Source organism: Ochotona princeps, chromosome 3, assembly GCF_030435755.1.
Source record: "Ochotona princeps isolate mOchPri1 chromosome 3, mOchPri1.hap1, whole genome shotgun sequence".
In the NCBI taxonomy this organism is placed as follows: domain Eukaryota; kingdom Metazoa; phylum Chordata; class Mammalia; order Lagomorpha; family Ochotonidae; genus Ochotona; species Ochotona princeps.
This window is the reverse complement of record NC_080834.1, coordinates 67,846,599-67,870,467: the sequence shown is the minus strand read 5'-3', so window position 1 is coordinate 67,870,467 and position 23,869 is coordinate 67,846,599. Positions and strand designations below refer to the sequence as shown.

Sequence of the window (23,869 nt, the reverse complement as noted above, 5' to 3'; positions counted from 1 at the left end):
ACAGTTCAGTATACAATCAGTGGGAGCTCCAGAAGGTAATAGAGAAAGAACAGGACAGATGAAATGTCTGAAGAATTGATGATCAAAATGTCTCAAGCTTGATGAATAACTTTAGCTTGTAGATCCTAAAATCTTGGTAAATCACAAGGAATAACACATCTATATACATCATGGTCAACCTGCTGAAATCCCAAGGCAAGAAAATCCTAAAAGCAATTATTCAGCTCACATAGTTTTACTGGTGAACTAAGGAAGAAATAACAGTGTTATGCAAATTCTGTCAGGGAAGAAAATATTGCTTTCCCAGGCCACAAATAAGGAGCTGGATGGGAAGTGGAGCAGCCAGGACACAAACTGGCACCCATATGGGATCCCAGCTCTTGCAAAGCAAGGAATTTAGCCACTAGGCTATTGCTCTGGGACCATCCCATGCATCTTCTCAGACCACCACAGAGTGAAACTAGAGACCAGTAAACCAAAATACCCTAGAAAATTTATAAGTTCTTGGAAGCTAAACAATATACTACTGAAGGAACAATGAATTAGAGTGAAAATAAAGAGGAAATTTTAAAATTCCTTGAAGCAAATGAAGACTCAAACACAACATACAAAAATTTATGGGACTCTGCCAAGGCAGAGTTAAGAGGAAAATTTATTGCAATCAGTGCCTACATTAGAAAATAAGAAAAACAGCAGGTAAATGAGCTGAGCACAGACCTGAATGAACTAGAGAAACAGCAGCAAAATAATCCCAAGAACAACTGAAAAAAATTCAAAGTCAGAGAGCAAATAAACCAAAGACCAAACAGAACAATACACAAACTCAATGAAACAAAGAGTTGGTTCTTTGAGAAAATAAACATAACAGACACCCCACTGGCCCTAGTGATAAAAAAAAAGCAGGAGAAGAGACAAGAATTATAGAATCAAAGATGAAAAAGGGAACATAATATAACAGATACTATAACCACACAAAGTAATCACAAATTACTACAAGCCAACAAATGCCAACATATAACGAGACTTTCAAGAAATGGATAGATCCATGGACACATACCACCTACCAAAACTAAGTCATGAGGCAACAGAAATCTAAATAAACCTATAATAGAGACAAAGATCAAATCAGTAATTAAATCCCTCCCAATAAAAAAAAGCCTAGGCCCAGATGGATCCTTTGCTGAATTCTACAAAGCATTCCAAGTAGAACTGATCCCAATTCTTCATAAACTATTCAAAAACAATAGAAAGGGAGGAAATCCTTCCAAACAGTTTCTATGATGCCAACATTACCTTAATTCCAAAACCAGAGCAACAACAAAGAAAGAAAACTATAGACCTATTTCCCTGATGAACACAGACGCTAAAATCTTCAACAAAATACTAGCCAACTGAATGCAACCATACATCAGACATCAGATCATTCACGTGGACCAAGTGGGATTTATTCCTGCCATGCAGGGATGATTTAACATATGCAAATCTGTAAATGTGACACACCACATCAAGAAATTGAAGAACCAAAATCATCTGACAGTCTGAATAGATGCAGAGAAAACCTTTGAGCACTTCATGCTAAAAACTTTATGCTAAAAACTCTAAGCAATACAGGCATAGAAGGAATATTCTATAACATAATCAAAGCAAATTACAAAAACCCAAAGCCAGCATCATACGGAATTGGGACAGATTGGAAGCCATTAAGCTCTAGTGCTGGACAAGGATGTCCACTACTGCTCTGCTATTTAACATAGTACTGGAAGTACTCACTAGAGATATTAGGCAAGAAAAAGGAATTAAAGAAATTCAAATTGGAAAAGAGGAAGTCAAACTATCTGTTTGTAGATGACATGATTCTATACATAGGAGAACCAAAATACTCAATAAAGAGACCGCTAAATCTTATAAGAGAGTTTGGTAAGGTGACAGGGTACAAAATAAATTAACGCAAGTCAAAGGCCCTAGTGTATGCAAACTACTCCAGGTCTGAAAAATAACTGGTCAATCAGCACCTTTTGAAATAACAGAGAAGAATAAACCTAGTTAGGTTTAACTATTTTCCTGTTGATTTTGATTTACAGATTTTCATTTAAGGCAATGTAAAGTAACTGTGCAATGGAGACTATCATATAAGATGTGAGTCTTCACTTCTTACTATATCTATTTATATAAAATTTAAAGTGTATAAATATCTTAAAGCATCAAAAATGTAGAATATACAAATGATTCTTTTTTCTGCATATTCTCTGGGTACATTTATTAATTACTTTGATTTTTAATTATATAAATGATTTTTTTAAGATTGATTTTTATTACAAAGTCAGATATACAGAGAGGAGGAGAGACAGAGAGGAAGATGTTCCATCCAATGATTCACTCCCCAAGTGACTGCCACGGCCAGTGCTGCACCAGTCTGAAGCCAGGAGCCAGGAACCTCCTCTCCCACACGGGTGCAGGATCCCAACGCTTTGGGCCATCTTTGACACTTTTCCAGGCCACAAGCAGGGATCTGGATGGGAAGTGGAGCTGCCAGAATTAGAACCGGCGCCCAAATGGGATCCTGATGTGCTCAAGGCGAGGACTTCAGCTGCTAGGCCAATGCACCTGGCCCATAAATGATTCTTAATACTCAACAAAAATACAGTCAACACTGCAATTAAAAAGTGAGAAACTGAGGTCAGTATTGTGCACAGTGAGTTAAGCAGCCGCTCTTATGCTTCCCACCCAATTTCCTGCTAACATGCCTGGAAATGCAGAGGGAACATTGCTCAAATGCTTGGACTCCTGTTACCCATGTGGAACATTGAGACTCCTGGTCTCTGTCTGGTCAATTAGGAAGTGAACCAGCAGGTGGAAGATTCTCTCTCTCTCTCTCTCTCTCTCTCTCTCTCTCCACCCCCATCTGCCTTTCCCTCTCTCTTTGCTATTCTGTCATTTAAGCATATCTTTTGCTTGGGGAAAAAAAACACAATTAAATACCTCATCAAAAAAAAAAAGAGATGGCAAATGAATATACAAAACATGCTCAATATTATCTGATATTAGGGATTTGTAAATGAAAGTAATGAGATAAATACCAGTATATACATATTAGTATATACTGTTATATACCCAAATACTGTATCACAAAATGCTACTGAGGATGTCACACAAGAACCCTCACTTACTGCTGGTCGGAATGCAAGGTGGTATAATTAGTTTGGAAGAGTTTGGCACTTTCTTCTAAAACTACACAGAGTCTTACCATTTATCAAGGAATTATGCTGCTAGGAATTCACCCAATTGGTAAAAATACATGCCAACCACCTGAATATTTACATCAGATTTATATGCAATCAACAAAAATTAGAAGCAATCAAAATATCATTGAATACGTGAATGGATAAAAAATCCCTATAATACATACACTCCATGAGTTATACAATATATGAGCTATGAAGACACTTTAAAAAATGCTGCATGGAGGAAGCTTTAAATACATTTACCTGGATAAAAGGAGAATGTCCAAAAAGGCTACTGTATGGTGCACTTTAGCTCTAGGCAACTGTGTAGCTTGCCTTGTACCTAGGCAAGTAGTACACTTCTCATAGAAAAGCAGCCAATATTTGATGGGCATTCTGGGTCTGGATAATGCCAAATCCATGTTAACTATACCAATGTACCAGGATAGTTTCCTATTCTGTTTTTTTTAAGGTATGTGAAGAAGGCAGGAAACACTGGGCAAGGACGTGCCACCCCAGCTCTCAGGAACCCTGTGCTGCTACATGGTGAGGAAGGGGTTGTAGATTGCCTGGGGAAAGAGGTCTGGGGACATATTGGAGTGGGGGCCACTGAGGGCATGTTTGACAGGGTGAGAGGTGACTTCTGGGGTATTCTGTAGACTGGATCACTGCATCTGCAAGTAGGCCAAAAAGCTGAGGTAAGTGGTTCAGAGATGGGAACCCAGAGGGTGTGTCTGACTTGGGCCAAGTCATCCAACCACATAGGAGACCTGGACTGCACTGAGTATTAGAACCTGCTGTCTGCCTGCACACATGGATGCTGGAGCTTGGGCACATGACTGGCTGAACTAGGCAACAGTACTCACCCATGAGTGTCAGAACAGGGGGTAGGCTACATTAGGCTAGGCCACAGCACTTACCAGAATGCAAGAGAACTGGACCTTGGTGAAGATTCTGCAGGGATTTGTGGGTGTACCTCTGTGGGACTGCAGCACCCACCAGCTTACATGAGAGCTAGAGGTTGTGATGGGTCAAACCAGGCTGCACCAATACATATGGAAGCTGGGGCTAGGAGGAGGCTGTAGCACCCTCCAGCACATGCAAAAACTGGGACTGAGGGAGATCAAGCCCAGCAGGGCCTCTGTAGCTGCCAGCATGCTTGAAATCGAGGCAGGTAGCTAGTGTGGTATAAAAAGTTGTGGCACTCACAGGGAATTGGATGCCCTCGGAGGCCGAGTACTCTGAGGTCACCCACCCCCAACCGGAGCTTCCACAGGGGATGGAAGAAGTCCAAACACTACCGTGCAGAAACCAACGTCATCGGAAAGACAACCAGAAGCCCTGAGCGGTCCGCAGAAACAGAAGAACAAAAAACGTCCTTCGGGACCAGGGAGGAGAGCTTTCTCTGGTCCGAGCCTGGCTCCACCTCTGGACCCCCCCTCCCTCGCAATGACCATCGGGATCGCTTCGAAAACCCCTCACAGCAAACAATCATACAAACAAAAAAAAAAAACCTAAAATAAATAAACAACAGAAAGTAGAACTTGAAATCTGACAGGAAAGAGCTGGCATGGATTGGCTCATGCCTCGCTGGGTGGGTCACAAAGATTAGTTACTCCTCACCATGGTGTTGAGGGTTTTCCTGCACACCCCCCCCCCCCAAAAAAAAAAATGTTCTGCACCTAAAATGTTGACATATATCTTGTTAGAGTTACAAGCCAGTCTGGATTATCCTAAAATCTGCCAAGATCAGCAAAATTTTACTTCAACACAACAACTGGCTAAATACTAAGATGAAATGGACACGAAACAGCTGAATGGTGCCTTATGGCCATTTTAAGGTATAGAGCAGCCGGTCCTGTATATGAACTAAAACTGAAATGTCAATGAGCTAATCATAGGTTGTGGCTAGGTGTTGCGGTCTGCTGGAGTTGCTATCATGGGTACGGCGAAGGACCGAGCGAAAAGCACCGACACACGGAGACCATGATGGTGTTACAAGTGCTGGGAGCCGACTCTCACTCAGCCGTCCTCACAAGCCTCTTTTATTACCCTATTATCTCCTCTTTCTTCCAAGCCCATCAACAGGACAATAGGACGCCACTGAGTCTGCAAAGGCCAGGTGCTACTGCCTTAGGCCCGATTCCTGAGTGCTCAGCTTAAGGCGTGTAAATCAGCTCCACAGCCCACAACAGCTAGGACTTGTTTTCCTTTTTTTTTTTTTTTTTTTTTAATTTTTTATTTTTTTTTCTTTTTAATACACTGGTTACTCAAAACCATGTCAACTCCATAACATTGCAAATTGCTGTTGATGTTATATTGGGACTCTTAATTGACTGTGATGATATTCTGCCAGCTCAAACTTCAGACCAGAAAAGGTCTCCCCAAGAAACTGTTCAACCAATCTGGACAATAAGTAGCTGGACTCTATGCTTGGTATATGTTTGCAATGAAAGAATCTTGATTGAATTTGAACTGTAATACTGCATCAAGGTGGAGGAATCCACCGGGGGGAGGGGAGGGGGAGGGAGGGGGGGATTCCCAGAGCCTATGAAACTGTCACATAATGCAAAATAATTAACAATAAAAAAAAAAAAAAGTTGTGGCACTCACCTACTACAAAGCTGGTGCTTGGGGTGGGCCAAGCCAGGCAAGGCTGCAACACTCATTGACACTTGTGTGGGCCAGGGTTAAGGGCAGGCTAGGCAAGGCTGCAGCACCCACTGATACATGCAAGAGCCAGGATGGGATGTGGGCCATGCTAGGTGGGGACTGTTTCAACACTCACCAGCAAGAGCTAAGACTGTAGGGGAACAATGCCAGGCTTGGTCCAAGCACCACCAGCATTCACATGATCTAGGCTGGCAGTAGCTCTGCTACAGAAACTTTGGGGACTCTGCTATGCACCCGCTGCTGGGCAAGAGATGGCTGGTGGCAGACCAGACTGGGCAAGGCTGCAGTACCCATCAGCATGTGTATAGACTGGTTTTGGGGGCTTGCCAGACTAGGCAATGACCCAGCACCCTCCGATACTCATAAAATCTAGAATACTGCAGGACAGGCTGACCTAGACCAAGGAACCCATTGGATCACATGACAACCAGGTCTGGGAGGGGCTAAGCTGTAGCCAACATGCTAGACCACAGTACCTAACAATAAGTTCCAGGACTGGGGACAGGCCTTGTCAGGCTGGGCCACAGGACCCACCAGCACAAGCAAGATCTGGGACTGGGAGCTGGTGTGGCAGGAAAACTTGGGGAACACCCCTGCTAGGCTGCAGCTTCTACTGATGAGCACAAGAGCCAGGGCTGGGAGAGGATTCAGGCTAAACTGATGTGTGTTTCGGGTCTGGGAACAGGTTGAGTTATGCTAAGCAACAGCACCTGAATGTGCATGAGAGCTGGATGGGATGTGGGACCAGCTGGGCTAGTCTGCAGCACATATAAGCACACACAAAAAATGCAGCTGGGGCAGGCCTAGTGGGAGTTTTTGGGTGTCACTCCAATCAGGCTGTAGCACTTGCTGGTATGCATGGGCCTACGGTCAGCTGGGCTGGGCTGGGCCACAGCACCCATAAGCTGGCATGAGAGATGGGGCTAGCGAAGGAACTGAAGAGGAAGCTGTCTCCACTGGTATGTGCATTGGTTCATGCAAGTGACAGACCAAGCCTGACCCTGTACTAGCTGGAGCACATAACAATCAAGTCTGAGGTCACCCCAGGCAAGATTTCTTGTGGGACTCCTTAACTAGACCACTGGACTCAAACCCCAGACACAGGGATATTCACAAGCTATGTATGTAGTTCGATCTTGGAGGGCATGTATCAGGACTGGGCCTACTGAGTTGCTGATGCCTGAGCAGTGGGTACCATGCCATGGTATGCTCATGGGAGACACGACAGCTCATCTAGGCCAGCAGAAGACATTGGGTTATTTGTCAGAGGATGAAAAGCAGAAGAGTTTGGATAATTCTTCTGGCCAAGCTTTGCAACATATTCCTAGGTCTGTGGATGCACTAAAATAGATTTAGTCAATCAGCAGACCTGGGAAAGATTTTCTCAACCCTGATACAATGAAGTCAACAAAGTCTCAGAACTATCAAAGTTACTCAAGTAACACTCTTGGAACATTCTTCCCCACATCAGGGTCTCTAAGGAGTCATCAAATGACCATCCCCCATATCTGGGCGCTGATGTAGTCTGATAGCAAGGAGCAGCCCCCTCCCTTTCCCTCTACACACACAAGAAAAAGAAAATAAAAGAACTGAAACATTACTCCTACCCATTTTTCTCTGTACCTCGACCCTTCCCACCCTAATCAGAGTCCCACATGGTCGTGAATCCCTCTCAACTATGTAAACAATAACAAAAATAAAATGTGTAACGTTGTTTTTTTAAAAAAAAAAAAAAAAAGACTGCGTGATGCTAAATCTGACGCTCTGGGGACCAGCACTCTGAGGTGTGAGATAAAGCTGCTACCTGTCATGCCAGCATCCCCCACAGAACATAGCTCAAGCACCACCTGTTCCATTTCTGATTCGGCTTTTTGCTAATGCATTTGGAAAAGCAGCAGAGGATGTCTCAAGTCCCTGGGCCCTTGTACCATTGTGGGGGACATGAAAGAAACTCCTGTGTCCTGACTTCAGACAGGCTCAGCTTTTGCCATTGCAGCCATTGGGGAGTAAACCAGTGGATGGAAGACAGCCCTCTCTCTCTCTCTCTCTCTCTCTCTGTATCTCTCTCTCTCTCTCTCTCTGTGGGCACCTGACAAAACACATCAAGTACCCGCGGGACATGATCTGGGAGGTGTGCCGCTTTGCCCTCTATGAGCACAATCAGGTCCATCAAGCTCATCAAGGAAAGGGTGGACGCGCACATCTAGGCCAAGAGGAAGTGGAGGAGCTGAGCAGAGTCCTGGCCGCTGTGAGGAAGGTGACCAACAAGAACGGAGCATCCCCCTTTTTGCATGAGATTTTAATCTGAGAGCATAATCCCTTCGCTTTCACAGACATTAGTATTTTTTTGAGGGTATGATCATGTGAGGAAACAAGAAGAGATAAAAGGGGTAGAAAAGAAGTCCACAACCTTAGGATTAAGGCTGAAAAACTCAAGAGCTGCAGCAAACCCTAACGTCCACCACCCAGAAAACACTCCCTGGACTTTTCTTTAACCTCCAAGTGTGCTATCCTCCAGGAAAAGTCACGTGAGTTCAATGTATTATCAAGTCTGACTCTGCCGGAAGTAAGTGCAGTGAAAGCTCAGTCTTTGTGAACTGATCGCTGCCTGAGAAACAATAAACTCAGACTTTTCCTGAAACCCACACTGAACCTTGCACAACAGTTCTCAGTGCTATGAAGTCTGGCCTTGGAGTTTGGGAACTTCGTACCTGCTGGAATCTGAGTAGTTTGAGAAACAGTGGTGCCTGATGACAGAAAAAAAAGTGTAATAGTGTGGCTTATATATTTTGAGGTTGAGATGTGTCTCCTTTACAGGAGTTGAAGAAGCCATTCCCTCCATTATGATCATGGACCTCTGTTTACATCAGGCTTAGTTCAAGTTGGAGAGCATCGGGGAAAGAAATACACCAAAGCTTAATCATATTTGCATTTTGCTTTCATCATCAAGCATGGTGGGACACCCAAGAGCCTCACTATTTTATATCTATATCTATCTATCTATCTACCTATCTATCTATCTATCTATATAAAATTGGAAGCACAAAGCTGCCAGAGATGGAGCACCTTACCTCTATCTATTCTGAAAACACGTTGGAGAGCAATGGATTTTCTTTTCTAGGAAGAATGCCCAATGTGAAAATAATGTTTGCCTGAAAAACAGATTCACCTCCACATAGCAGCATCACACAAGGTTGCTGATCACAGAGTTAAAAACAGAGGCTATATACAAATTACAAAAAAACCTTAAAACAACAATCCTAGATATGTGTCATAGAGCCTGGAGCAAATGAAGAAAACTGATATGGCTTTTGTGAACCAAAAATATCTACTCTTCTAAAGTAGTGTCTTTCTTATCAAACACAGAATTGCATTTCTGCTAATATTTGGAAGAAAATTAGAAACAATTATTATTATGTTATTTTCACTTAGTATACAGATAGGTTATTTCACCTCCAAATACTTAACAACTCCTGGTCCTCGATACAAATTCTGTTTTTCTGTCCTTCCAAAACTTCATCGGTTGAAACCTAACGTGACGAGGTTGGGAGGTGAGCTTTTAGCAGAAGATTGCATCATGAGGGTAAAGCCCTCATGAGTGGAACTCCGTCCCTAAGGGGATGAAGAGACCAGAGTTCCTCTCTTCTGCCATACAGGGAAGAAGTAAGATACAGTCTTCAGCAAAGAAGTAGACCCTCACCAGACATTGAGTCCATAAGTGTCTTGACCTCAGACTTCCCAGCTTCCAAAACTTTGAGAAATAATTTTCTGTTGTTCATGAAAGATCTAATTTATTGAGCCTAGAATGGTGACATAACATGGCTAATCCTCTGCCTGCAGTGCAGGCATCTCATTTGGGTGTCAGTACAAGTTCCAGCTGCCCCACTTCTGATCCAGCTCCCTTCCTGTGGCCTGGGAAAGCAGCAGAGGATGGCTCAAGTCCTTGGGACACAGCACACATGTAGGAGACACGAAAAGAAGCTTTTGGCTTCAACTCAGCTCTGGCTTTTGAAGCCATTTGGGATGGCAAATGAAAGACTTCTCTCTTTGTTTCTACTTCCTTTTGTAAAATCTCCTTTTCAAATAAAATGTTTTTTGTTAAGAAAAAAGTAGTAGTTATAAGAACTCTAACTCTGTCCCTCTCACTGCCTTTCCAATAGATGGATAGATGGGTGGATAGATAGATAGATGGATAGATAGATAGAAAGAAGGTTTGGGTTTTTTTTCCCCAAGACCTAGTTTATGGTTTTGTATTGTAGCAGCCCAAACAGATTAGAACAGTTTAGCTTGTGTTTTTCACATGATTGTACCATTTTCTTGTTAGCCATGTATTGGCAACTCTAATCTGGTTATAATAATACATAACCAAAATCAATCAAACTAATAAGCTCTATATCCTCTGGGAGCTTTCATTCTAGAACTGCGGAAAATAACAGCGACATGATAAATAAATGAGCAGTGATAAAAGCTATTAAATATTCATGTAGACAAGGAAAATGCGACTCTGAATGAGTAAAAAACCGAGGTGGCTGTTTAAACCAACAATATTTAATCTAAAACCTAAATCAGCAAAGGACACAGCCATGTGACATTCTGAATGAAGAGTGCTCTTGGTAAAGTGACATCATCAAAGAATAGCTTCGAATCTTTGACAATTGAACATCTCATGAATAGCTTAAATATTTCTCTCCCAAGAAACTAGGATATCTTATTCCTGGGAGCATAGAAGAAGAAAGTGTTGTGCTTGGCAATGTAACTCATGTTACTTAGGAACATGTTCCTATCAGCAAAATATAAAATATCAAGTATATTCTAGCAATTCTAAGTCTTGTCTACCCCCATGATTTATCAATACCCTAAACTATGGTCTTATAATAAGAGACCTTACTAAGAAGTAGGAACACAATATAAAGCTCTTCAGTACTACACAGAAGCATGCTGTAGGGCATGTCTTGAAGTGCTTGTTTGAAATTTATACCAATAACCCGTTTGTAAACAAAAAATTAAAGCTACAATTCTTAAGTCTAAAATAAGCCCCAATTGGCTTTTCTGATAGCTAGTAGACATTTGACGCTAAATGGATTTCCAAACTCTTCCCATTAAAGGCAGTCACCAGGATGAGCAATGTCAGACAATCTCTTTCATTGTTCTACACTAGAAGACCATACAATCATAGAAGCTGACAAAGCTAGAGGAAGCAATTTACACCTTAGAGAAGTTGGGAAAGCCATGGCTGTTAACCCAGGGAGTGGGTAGGGAACTACAAATACCATTTTAAGACTCACAAAACTTTAAGACTGAAGTATGAGTATGAATGTATAGCCTATAAAACCTACAAATAATGCAGATCTCATTCACTTGAATACAATGTGACTTCCCAGCCTTACTTAGCCCTGCAAAAACCACAGAGCCCTCTGATTCTTCTGCCTATTACAGATTCTTATTCATAAAGGTTTCCCATCATTGCCATGAAAAGAAAATGTGAATTGACTGATAGGAGTTACCTCCCTGTAGGGAGGCAAAATAGCATGGGAATGAAGACCAAAGACATTGAGGTCAGAATGAACCCAGTTCCAATCTGGACCCAATGCCTTCTAGATACTATATAAACACAAAAATGTTTAGTTTCCCCATTGGCAGCATAGATACAATATCTGCCTCAAGGGTTATCATCAAGATGACAAACAACAAGATTTGTGAGGGCTTTAGTACAGTACCTAGAAGACTGAATTAATATTTTAAATTATAAGTATGATTAAATTTGTAAATACATAATATTGTCCCATTAATGTTCACTCTGTGAACATTCTAATCCAGCTCCATTTCTAATCCAGCTCTCTGCTAGTGGCCTGGGAAAGCAACAGAAGATATCCCAAGTACTTGGACCCCTGCACCTATGTGGGAGAACTGGAAGAAACCCCTGGCTACTGGCTCTGACCTATCACAGCTCTGACCACTGCAGCCATTTAGGGAGTGAACCAGCAGATGCATGACCTCGCTCTGTCTCTGTCTCTCCCCACCTCTCTCTACAACTATGCATTCCAAATAAATTTTTAAAAATAGGCTTTATGAATTAATAAATAAAATTTAAAACCATTTAGTCTCTAAATCCATATCAAGAGGCTGAAGAAAAACCCAATGCCAGCATCATACTAAATGGAGAAAAACTGGATCCCTTCCCACTGAGATCTGGAACAAGACAAGGCTGCCCACTATCACCACTGCTATTCAATATAGTCCTAGAGGTACTTGCAGAAGCCATAAGACAAGACAAAAAAAATCAAAGGAATCCAAATTGGAAATGAGGAAGTCAAGCTTTCACTATTCGCAGACGACATGATTCTTTACATAGAAGAACCAAAAAACTCAATACAAAGACTCCTAGAACTCATATGAGAATTTGGCAGAGTGGTAGGATACAAGATAAATGAACAAAAATCAACAGCCATGGTGTATGCAAATGGCCACAAGATGGAAGAAGATCTAACCAACAAGCTACCATTCAAAATAACAGAGAAAAGCATGAAATATCTGGGAATAAATTTAACCAAAAGCGTAGAAGACCTTTATGAGGAAAATTACAAAACACTCAAAAAACAAATAGAACAAGACCTCGAAAGATGGAACAACATCCCATGCTCCTGGATAGGCAAAATTAATATCATCAAAATGTCTATACTACCAAAAGCAATATATACATTCAGTGCAATCCCAATCAAATTACCCACAGCATTCTTCATCGAACTGGAAAAAATGATACATAGATTCATCTGGAAACACAAAAAACCACGAATAGCCAGAACCACTCTGAAGAACAGGAACTTAACAGGGGGAATCACAGTGCCGGATCTATGGACATACTATAGGGCAGTGGTCATCAAAACAGCCTGGTACTGGCACAAAGATAGAGAGGAAGATCAGTGGAACAGAATAGAAACAACAGATGGAAACCCACAGAGATACAGTCAATTAATCTTTGACAAAATGACAGACAACAATCCAAGCAAATGGAAAGGTCTTTTCAATAAATGCTGTTGGGACAACTGGTTGATAGCCTGCAGAAACAAAAAGATAGACCCACATCTCTCACCATACACCAAGATCGAATCTAAATGGATAAAAGACCTAAACCTACATCCAGAAACCTTTAAACTTTTGGAAGAAAATGTTGGAAACACACTGCAACACTTAGGGGTAGGCCTTGACTTCCTAAAAAAGACTCCAAAAGCAGTAGAAATCGAGACCAAAATAAACAACTGGGACCTCATCAAACTAAGAAGCTTCTATACAGCTAGAGAAACAATCAACAAAGTAAAAAAACAACCTACAGAATGGGAGAAGATCTTTGCACACTACATAGGAGATAGAGGGCTGATCTCCAGAATATACAAAGATCTCCAAAGAAACCAAAACACCAGAACAAAACAAACTGCTCAAGAAATGGGCACGGGAAATGGGCAGACATTTCACAAAAGAACAAACCCAAATGGCAAACAAGCATATGAAAAAATGCTCAAGTTCCCTGGCAATAAGGGAAATCCAAATGAAGACAACAATGAGGTACCACCTAACTCCAGTAAGGATGGCACACATACATAATACCACCAACACTTGCTGGCGAGGATGTGGGGAAAAGAGAACCCTTCTCCACTGCTGGTGGGACTGCAGACTTGTACAGCCTCTATGGGAATCAGTTTGGCGAATACTCAAACAACTGAAAATCAACATTCCATATGATCCAGCAATAGCACTCCTAGGGATATATCCAAAACATCTTCTACTCAAGAAACCAACATGCACGCCTATGTTCATAGCAGCACTATCTACAATCGCAAAAACCTGGAACCAACCAAAATGCCCATCAATAGAAGACTGGATAAGAAAGCTATGGTTCATCTACTCTATGGAATACTACTCAGATATTTAAAAAAACGAAATGCAGTGCTTTATGGTCAAATGGGCCTGACTGGAATCCATCATGCAAAGAGAAATGAACCAATCTCAAAAGGTTAAATACCACATGTTTGCTTTAATCTGAGATGAAAAAATGACAACTTGGAAGATAGTACCTGTATATTGTAATATTAGTGCAATCTCTAACAACCTGTATCCAATGCAATAAGATAATGCGATATAATCTATAAACCAACAATTAATGTCAGAATACTTAAGATCTACATTGAAAACTGTAAAACCTACTATACCCTCAATACGCTATGTTAACCGGTAATGGGGAGGGAGTGCAGGGAAATCTTTCAGGACCATAAAAAGAGTGAGAAAAAAGTACAATATAGCCTATCAAGATCAAATCTGGTAATTCATAGACAACAGACTCAAAGCGGCACTAAACAACAGTAAAACTACTATACCAATGCATGAGGGGGGAATCGGGTGCGATCCTGACAACCTCTTAACAGGAGGTCATGTGCATGGAGCAGGGGGGCACTCCAGACTGGAGCAGGTGGTAAGGAGGAAGCTTGGATCCCAACCATGAAGACTCCCAGATCTTCATCACAAACTATTAATATGAGCAACAAGGACTATATCCCAACTGCCAAGGAGGCCACAGGGAATTGGATGCCCTCGGAGGCTGAGAACTCTGAGGTCACCCACCCCCAACCGGAGCTTCCACACGGGTTGGAAGAAGTCCAAACACTGCCGTGCAGAAACCAGCATCATCGGAAAGACAACCAGAAGCCCTGAGCGGTCCGCAGAAACAGAAGAACAATAAACATACCCCGGGACCAGGGAGGAGAGCTTTCTCTGGTCCGAGCCTGGCTCCACCTCTGGACCCCCGCCCTCCCTCGCAATGACCATCGGGATCGCTTCGAAAACCCCTCACAGCAAACAAACAATCATACAAAAAAAAAAAAAAAACCCTAAAATAAATAGACAAACAACAGAAAGTAGAGCTTGAAATCTGACAGGAAAGAGCTGGCGTGGATTGGCTCATGCCTTGCTGGGTGGGACACAAAGATTAGTCACTCCTCACCATGGTGTTGAGGATTTTCCTGCACCCTCCCCCCAAAAAAATGTTCTGCACCTTAATTGTCGACAAATGTCTTGTCAGAGTTACAAGCCAGTCTAGATTATCCTAAAATCTGCCAAGATCAGCAAATCATACTTCAACACAACAAATGGCTAAATACTAAAATGAAATAGACACGAGACAGCTGAATGGTACCTTATAGCCATTTTAAGGTATATAGCAGCTGGTCCTGTATATAGACTAAAATTGAAATGTCAATGAGCTAATCATAGGTTGTGGTTAGGACTTGCATTTTTTTTTAACATACTAGTTACTCAAAACCGTGTCAATCCCATAATGTTGGAAATTGCTGTTGATGTTATATTGGGACTCTTAATTGACTGTGATGATTTTCTACCAGCTCTAACTTCGGACCAGAAATGGTCTCCCCAAGAAACTGTTCAACCCATCTGGACAATAAGTAGCTGGACTCTATGCTTGGTATGTGCTTGCAAGGAAAGAATCTTGATTGAATTTGAACTGTAATGCTGCATCAAGGTGGAGGAATCCACCGGGGGGAAGGGCATGGGGAGGGGTGGGGGGATTCCCAGAGCCTATGAAACTGTCACATAATGCAAAATAATCAATAAAAAAAAAAGAAAGAAAGAAAAGTTGAGATGGAAACAACTGAAAAAAAAAAAGAGACTGAAGTGAGAACATTAGGCAATTACATGAGGTTTGGTGGAGGGGGAGGAGAAAGCAGTAGAATAGACAGAACAGGAGTAGCTGAAGGAAATAAAGTGGCCCGGAAGAGAATGTACTTGCTAAAATCACTCTGAACAAAATGTACAAGGGTCAATAGCAAAAGTCAATAGTACTGGTCTTTTTTTTTTAATGATTATTATAATTGTCTCCTTTTCCACTGAGTTTACTTAAAAACTGAGAGAAAACTTTTCTAAAAGATTCAACTGGAAAAACTTAGAGCAAGGGAAAAGCTTCTTTCCTAAGGAGCTTGTGTGTTTCTGCTGGTGAAGAAGGGACATTGGCCACCAACTCTTCTTCCTTAAAGTAAAAAACACACGGATATGTTTGGAATTTATATTAAGCACCTCTCCAATAAACTTCCGACTAATACGCCCTTCCCTCTCTCACCCTGCCCTCTTCCTGATGTGGTTTCTGTACTTTGGTCGCTGTTTGTGTGTATTTTGTAAGTAGATGTTGCATGAGGAAAGGAAAGGAAAAATGAAGGAAAGACTTCATAAATAAGGATCCCTTAAATGAGACCTCACAAATCTAGCCTCCTTCAGAGGGTAAAGCTCTAGTTCACCTTTTTTTCTAAATGTCATTAAGCTATTTTCGCAAACCTTTAACAAAGAGAATCACATTTTTTCCTGAGTTTAAATTGTATTATTTTGGTTCTGATGCATATTCTGCTTTACTAGGTATTATTGATATGAGCTCTCTAAATATTGCTATTCAGGCGAAAGGAAAAAGGTCAGACCATTTCCCAGCTACCACCCAATCAGCAATCAATGGATCTAGCCCCCTTGTCCTCGGCAGTGGCTGTCTGCTACCACAACCTTGTACACCTCTCAGCTACCCTGACCTTCTACCCCCACGATCATAAACCCAGAGGATGGGCACCTGTCCTGTAGCCTCTGACTGGCATGCCTTACCTCTATGCACTCAGCTTTTGCAGAAATGGCTTTCTACAAAAGGGCTGGTTAGCACACTCAACTGGGATCCCTCTGTGGAGAACCTCTGCAATGTAAGGGAACCAGCACTGGGATTTTTTAAAAATTTCTGTTATGAGTTCTCCGGATCTTTCCTAATCATTATTGTTGATCACACAACTGCCCCTCTTTTGTTTGCCCTTCCTACATCAGCTCTGGTACAAAACAGGAAACAAAATAATTTTTTAAATCATTTGGGGTCAAAAATCATTGTTTAATAATTTAATTTTCAAGTAATTTTCTACAACTGAGAAGTGGGGGGATTTGTAGGAAAAGCAAAAAAAATTATTTGCAGCTGTAACATAATATGGCTAAGCTTTTTATTTTGAAATGCAGTTCTAGTCTGCACATTTGAATGTGTGTATGGAATAGGTAACTATTTACCTTTCTTGCATTTGCTAAACAGGCCCAAACATGTGTTCCTAACATTTTATTATTATTTCTCTGCTGCCAGTTCAGTCCAGAGTTAAAAGAGCAAACATGTTATTCTTCCCCATTCACATGCAGACATGCATTCTTAAAGACATAACCAGCTTTCCAGTACTAGTGCTCAGTTGAGTGGGAGAGAGGCCCCATGCCTTCTTCCTCCCTGGGACAATTATAGCAGGAAGACATTACCTCCGTTGATCCTGATCACAACCCTCCAGATGGCCAGGCCCAGAATGATAGTCACCAGCAACGCGAACACAAGAACCACCAGGAGCCTGAGGTTGACGGCACGGCAGGAAACCATAGTGAGGCCACTCTTTGTGAAACACAGTATCACTTCTCCGTAAGCCAACAAGTTGAATCAGAAACAACTGTAACACATGAAAATCATCCTTCTTCTCAATACTCTGCCACACACAGTAAGGCAGGCATCCCCTTTCTTTTGGATTTTTGAGGTTGATCCTGCAGGCTGAGGTTCAAATCACTTGATAGCAGGTGCCTGGTCTGCTTGCAATGTCCTCATGCTTTCCCGAAAGAGAAAAGAGGTGAATTGGCAGAGAGGGAAAAGGAAGATAATATAGGGCAATAAACAAGGGGAGGGGCCTATCAATAGGGTCAAAGGGTGAGCAATGTGCAGCCAAGCAACAGAGAGAAGTAAGGGAACAAAACAGAAGAAACCAGAGTGAGGAATAGGAAGGAGCAGGTCCTGGTGGTCGTCTGTGGCGCATTCTCTGTTTTTGCTCTAGAGGAACAGGCTGAGATAGACCAGCAGGTGTTTCAGGTCGCGTAACTACTTTCTTGGGGATATCCAGTAGGCTGCCTGAGAGAGGATAAGCAGCCACAGCCATGTGTCATTCTGGTGCTTATGTTTCTTTAAGCAGCCTGAATTTTGACAGCTGTGGTTGTTGGAAAAGCCTGTGGGCACAGGTGAATTTTGAAAAGCACTAAATCTCAGTGTTAGAATCCAACTGTTACAAACCACATTGCAGGCCCCAAAACTCAATCGTCAGAGATCCTAACCCCCGGTGTAACTGAATGGGACCAGCTTTGGAGATAAGATCATTATAGACACAATCAAGCTAAAACGAAACCCTGAGCAGGGGCCCTCCTCCCGCCCGACTGCTGTCCTTGTAAGTAGAGGAAATCTGAACACAAGCATGCCGAGAGGAAATGAAGAAACACGGGGATAAGGCTGGTGTATCCATCAGCTTCCAAATGAAAATACCTGAGTCAAACGTCTTACAAAAAGAAGAAATTTATTTAGCTCACAGTTCTGGAAGCTCCAAGCCCAACCAGCGTAGTGCAGGCTCAGTGAGGGCCATTCAGTAGACAGCATCACCTCATGGCACAAAGGGTAAGAGTGAGAGTGCATGCAGGAGCAGTGACTGGTGAACATTTGGACCCAGAGAGGGATATGAGTGAGGCTAGCCTTACCAGAGGGTTTATAGCAACCCTCTGCGTGGAGTTTGAGGGGCCCGAGGAAATGAGGTCTATTTCCCAGAGGCATGTCCTCCAAGACCTGGACCTCTTAAACTTTCTACCACCTTCCAATACTGCTGCTGCTACTGGGACCGCACCTTCATTCATACAGACCTTAGGAGGGACACACATATCCAACCCATAGGATGGCTTCAGGGTCCTCAGAAGGAACCAGTACCTTTGGACTTCTGCACTATGATAGATACTTCTGTCCCTTATACTGCCAAGTTTGTTGCACAGTCCCATCACAAGCTACACAGCAAAGTTTAAGTCAAGGGCCAAATGTATGACAGTAGTCTAATAAGATTTAGCATTGAAAATTTACTACCATCAAGACTAACGTTGAAGCACCCGGGGTTAAACCACCCCCTGCCATGCCACCATCCCATTTCAGAGTGCCAATTTTAGTCCTAGCTGGTCCACTCAATCCAGTTCCCTCTAAAGTGCCTTGGAAAGCTGCAGACGATGGCTCAAGTGCCCTGGGGCGATGTTGGAGACCCAGATGGAATTCCAGGCTACTGACTTCAACCTGGTCTTACCTTGGCCATTTGAGGCCAATTTAGGTTATTTGGGGGAGCCAATCAGTTAATGACAGATCTCTTTCTCTGTTTTTGTAATTCTCTCTCACTCAACCTTTCAAATAGATGAAATAAAATTTTTAGAGAAAAAGAAAATTTCCTGTTACATAGTGATGTCACAGGCACCATAACATCTCCAAATACTTTTCCAAGAATCTGAGGCAATCACAGCTGTGACTACCTATCATTGATCATGTAGTGTCTCACTTTAAGTTCTTGAAGTCAAATGATTAATCATGGTGTTCCCGGTGTCAACAAACCTACTGCCTGGCTAACCACCAAGCATAACACTACAATTATGTATACCATAATCCCTGATCATGACCATAAATGACTGTTACTGGTTTTAGAGTTTTCCATACTTCCGTCATTATTTCAGAGTATACTCCTTCTACTTACTAAGCAAAGTGTTGCTGGGAAATAGATATGTGATGCCAGCAACAACCTCACATTTCTCGTAATGACTCCACCCCTTGGTTACATCATTTCCATTGTGTTGGAATTAATCGTAGTTCTAGGAGTAGGACCGTATATCTACCATATAAATGCCATATTGCCTAGATGTGGAGACAACTCTACCATGTAGGCTTGTGTGAGCACACTTTGTGGTGTTCACACAATGGTGAAATCATCTAACTATGCTTTCCTCAGGATGTTTCCCCAGGGTAAGTGACACATGACTCTGTCATAGCAACCCCTGGGACGTCCACAGTCTCTCTGACTGCTACCCAAGGTTTCTCTGGACCTGCAGTTCTGGGTCTCCTGCTGAGGGTACCACCCTTTTGCTATCCTCTATGACAAGAAGGAAGAATGCACATTCTTCTCTGCTCTGGTGGGGAGAGCAGGTGTGATGGCCTCCTCTGGCTGTGCCCTGCATCCAACCAGCTCATAATGAGCACCATCAGTGTGCCAGGACTGGTACAGGACATGGAGAGGGTCTTCAAAGTTCCCTACAAGATTTGCAGCAAATATGAAAATGAAGGATAATTACATTTAAGTATTACAAAGTTGTAGTCCATTTATTCCTTCAGGAGAGAGAGCGAGAGAGAGATCTTTATTCCACTGGTTCACTCCACAAATGGTTGCAACAAGCAGGGCTGGACCAGGCTGAAGCAAGGAGCCAAGAACTCAGTCTGGGTATCCCAGATGGAAGACAGAGACCCAAGCATTTGAGTCATTTTCTGCTGCCCTGCCAGGCACATTAGCTGGGAGCTGCATCAGAAATGGAACAAATCCTGTTAAGAATAGTTAAATTCTAAAACACAGAGAATAACAAATTCTAGCAAAGATATGGAGAAAGGAAAACACTTATATCCTGTTGGGAGTATAAATTAATGCAGCCACTATGGAAGACAGTATGAAAATTTCTTTTTAAAGCTAGAAAGAGACTTGTCATAGGATGCACCATTCCCACTACTGGGTGTATACCCAAAAAACAGGAACACGTTGTATCAGAGAAATACCTGCACCATCATGTTTATAGCAGAACTGCTCACCATAGCCAAACTTCAGAATCAACCGAGGTGTTCTTCACCAGATGAGTGAATAAAGAATATTATTATGATTATTTGTAATCATTATTATTATTCAACTATTTAAGAAAAGAATGAAATCCTACTATTTGGATCCAAATGGATGCAACTGGTAGAAATCAGGTTGAGCGAAATAAGCCAGGTACAGAAAGACAAATTTCTCATGTGCTTCCCATTTTGTGGAAGTTAAAAAATGTTTTTAAGAAAAAAAAAATCACTGCTTCTTGGCCTTTTGGCTAAGATCAAGTGTAGGAAAAAAAATTAAAAAAAAAAACAGAAATACCTATGTGTATCAGTATTACTGCAAATATAATTTTGAAAAGTTTTGTTTTACACCTTTCTCAAACCAGTGGTTAAGAATGTTGTATATAGGGCCAGGTACAATAGCCCAGTGGCAAAATACTTGCTTTGTGGACCCAGTGCGATAGCCTAGTAGCTGAAGTCCTCATTTTGAACATGCCAGGAATCCATATGGGCTCCAGTTCTAATTCCGGCGGCCCCACTTCCCATTCAGCTCCCTTCTTGTAGTCTCCGAAAGCACAGGAGGATTCCCCAAAGCCTTGGGACCCTGCACCTGTGTGGGAGACCCAGAAGAAACTCCTGGTTCCTGGCTCCTGACTCAGCTCCAGCCGTTGCGGCTGCTTGGGGAGGGAACCATCAAATGGAAGATCTTCCTCTCTGTCCCTCCTCTCTGTCTCTCCTCCTTTGTCTGTGTATCTGCCTTTCCCAATAAAAAAATAAATCTTTGAAAAATATATACTCACCTTGACCACACCGGGATCCCATATGGGTGTCAGTTTTAGTCCTGGATGTTCTACTTCCCACCCAACTTCCTGAGAAAGTTGGAGAGGACGGCCCAAAGCCTTGGGACCCTGCACCCCCGTGGGAGACACGGGAGACACTCCTGGCTCCTGGCTTTGGATTGGATCAGATCAGCTCGGCAGAGTCCATAAACAAAAACCGAATGGAAGAATGAGCATTTCACCCATATGTGTATATATATGATGGAGCAGCAAGGATTCAAATTAGCAGTCATATGGGATACCAATGTCGCAAGCCCCACCCCCTTCAGGATATTAAACAAGGTTTTACAAAATAGGTTTTACAAAATAAGTTTTGTATTCAAGCTCCAACAGCTACATGTTTTTCCCAGGTCTCCATAACACTTCATGAAAGGGCAGTTCTTGGGGCACAAGTATAACATGATTGCTTTACCCCACCCAGGAGTCTCAGACAGACTTGAAGTATCGATGAAAGAAGCTGGAGGCAGCCCTGTGGAAGTGCAAAGCAAATGAAGGCAAGCCTGCCACGTCATTTACTATGATCAAACATATCTATCTCTGATATGTCCACATGTGTATACCCAGATGCCAAAGGACATTCTGAAAATTCTTCTTGGAAATCCCGGGGATCTACTTTGCATTTTATGTCCTTTTATGGTTCGAAGTTTTAGCCTTGTGTATTTGTGTTTGTAAGTATTATAACAACAAATATGTATTATTTTTTCAGTAGCAGGAGCACCCACAATCTGTGGAATCTTCAAAAATTTCATGGAAGATGCATATTATGAAAAATTTTAACTCCATTTTTATATAATAAAAAATTATTTTTTCAGTAACAGGAACTTACAATAACTGATAAACCCAAACAAAGGAGTCATGGTTACTATGCACCCACAATCTGTGGGCTTTTCTTTATCACACAACTGAGAAAAGTGTGTTGATGAATTTTTAGATGGCACAAAGTTTAACAGTGTTCTACGGTTTTTTTCTCTGCTTGGGTATCTCTGTCTTTTAAAAATCTCACTATTTACTTATTTGAAAGATACAGTCATCACAGGTGGGGAGGGCGAGACCTTCCATCCACTGGTTTCCTCCCCAAGTAGCCACAATGGCCAGGACTAAGCCAGGCTGAGCTCAGAGGCCTGCAGCTTCATCTGGGTCTCCCCTGTAAGTGGCAAGGACCCAAAGACTTGGGCTGCCTTTTACTGTCTTTCCAAGCACATAGAAGGAAACTGGAGTGGATATTGAACAGGCAGAACTTGAACCAGTGTTCACATGAGACGCCAACATCGTGGGTAGCAGCTTAACTGGATGCACCCCAACACCAGGATTTGTTAGAGACTTCAGGATGCTCACATGCACCATGCAGTGCCAACTCCAAGACTGTTTGACCACAAAATTCTCTTCTTCAGGATTTCCCGGAGAGACTGCTCATGGCAGGACTCTCAGAAACTGTCCTGCTGGGGCCTGCACTGTGACGTATCAGGTGAAGTTGCCGCCTGTGGCACCAGCATCCCACGTGGGCCCCAGTTAGAGTTTTGACTGCTCAACTTCCCAGTCTAGCTCCCTGCTAATGTGCCTTCAAAAGCAGCATAAGATGGTCCAAGTGCTTGGGCCCTTGCATCCAGGTGGGAGACTCAAAAGCTCCTGGCTTCTTGGCTTCAGATTGGCTCAACTTTGGCCATCATGACCACTTGGGAAGTGAATCAATGGATGGAATCTCTCTCTCTCTCTCTCTCTCTCTCTCTCTCTCTCTCTCTCTCTCTCTCACACACACACACACACACACACACACACACACAATTTATTCTAATTTTATTTGAAAAGCAGAGTTACACCTAGAAAAAAGGAACAGAAAGAAAGATCTTCTACCCACTGGTTTAGTCCTTAAATGAGTATAATGGCCAGAACGGAGCCCATCTAAAGCCAGGAGCTTGTTCCAGGTCTCCCACATGAGTACAGGGGCACAAGCACATGAACAGTCCTCTGCTTCTTTCTCAGGCCGTACACAGTTGGAAGCAGAGGAGCTGGGACACAAACTAGCACCCACATAAAAAAACTGGCACTGCAGGCAGAAGATTAATGTGCTACGCCACCACCCCAGCCCCTCTATCTGTCTTTCCTTTTTTCTCTGTAACTCCGATTTTCAAATAAAATATAACTATTTAAACTTTAAATTTTTAAAGAAACATTGCTTACACAGTTGAGAGGGATGCATGCCTATGTGGGACTCTAATTAGGGAAGGGAGCATCAGGTATGGAGGAAGGTGGGTGGGTGGGACAAAAATGTTTCAGCTTTTCTTTTTACTCCTGTGTCCGCGGAGGAGAAAGGGGAGAGGCTGCTCCTTGCTGTTAGACTACATCAACGTCTGGGAATGGGGAACTGTCATCTGATGACTCCCTAGAAACCCTCTTGTGGGGAAAAATGTTCCCAGGGCGTCACTTGAGTGATTTTGATAGTTCTGAGACTTTGT

General features: G+C 42.4%; 1 protein-coding gene across 1 annotated transcript in view; it reads right to left on the bottom strand.

Moving 5' to 3' along the window:
- ADGRG7 (adhesion G protein-coupled receptor G7) overlaps positions 1 to 17,551 on the bottom strand; it is a 59,195-nt gene extending 41,644 nt beyond the window's left edge. Inside the window, exon 1 of the mRNA XM_004593257.2 lies at positions 17,214 to 17,551. Coding sequence (XP_004593314.2) covers positions 17,214 to 17,328 — 115 coding nt within the window. The 5' untranslated portion in view covers positions 17,329 to 17,551. The remainder of the gene's footprint in view (positions 1 to 17,213) is intronic.
- Positions 17,552 to 23,869: the final 6,318 nt, after the last annotated feature.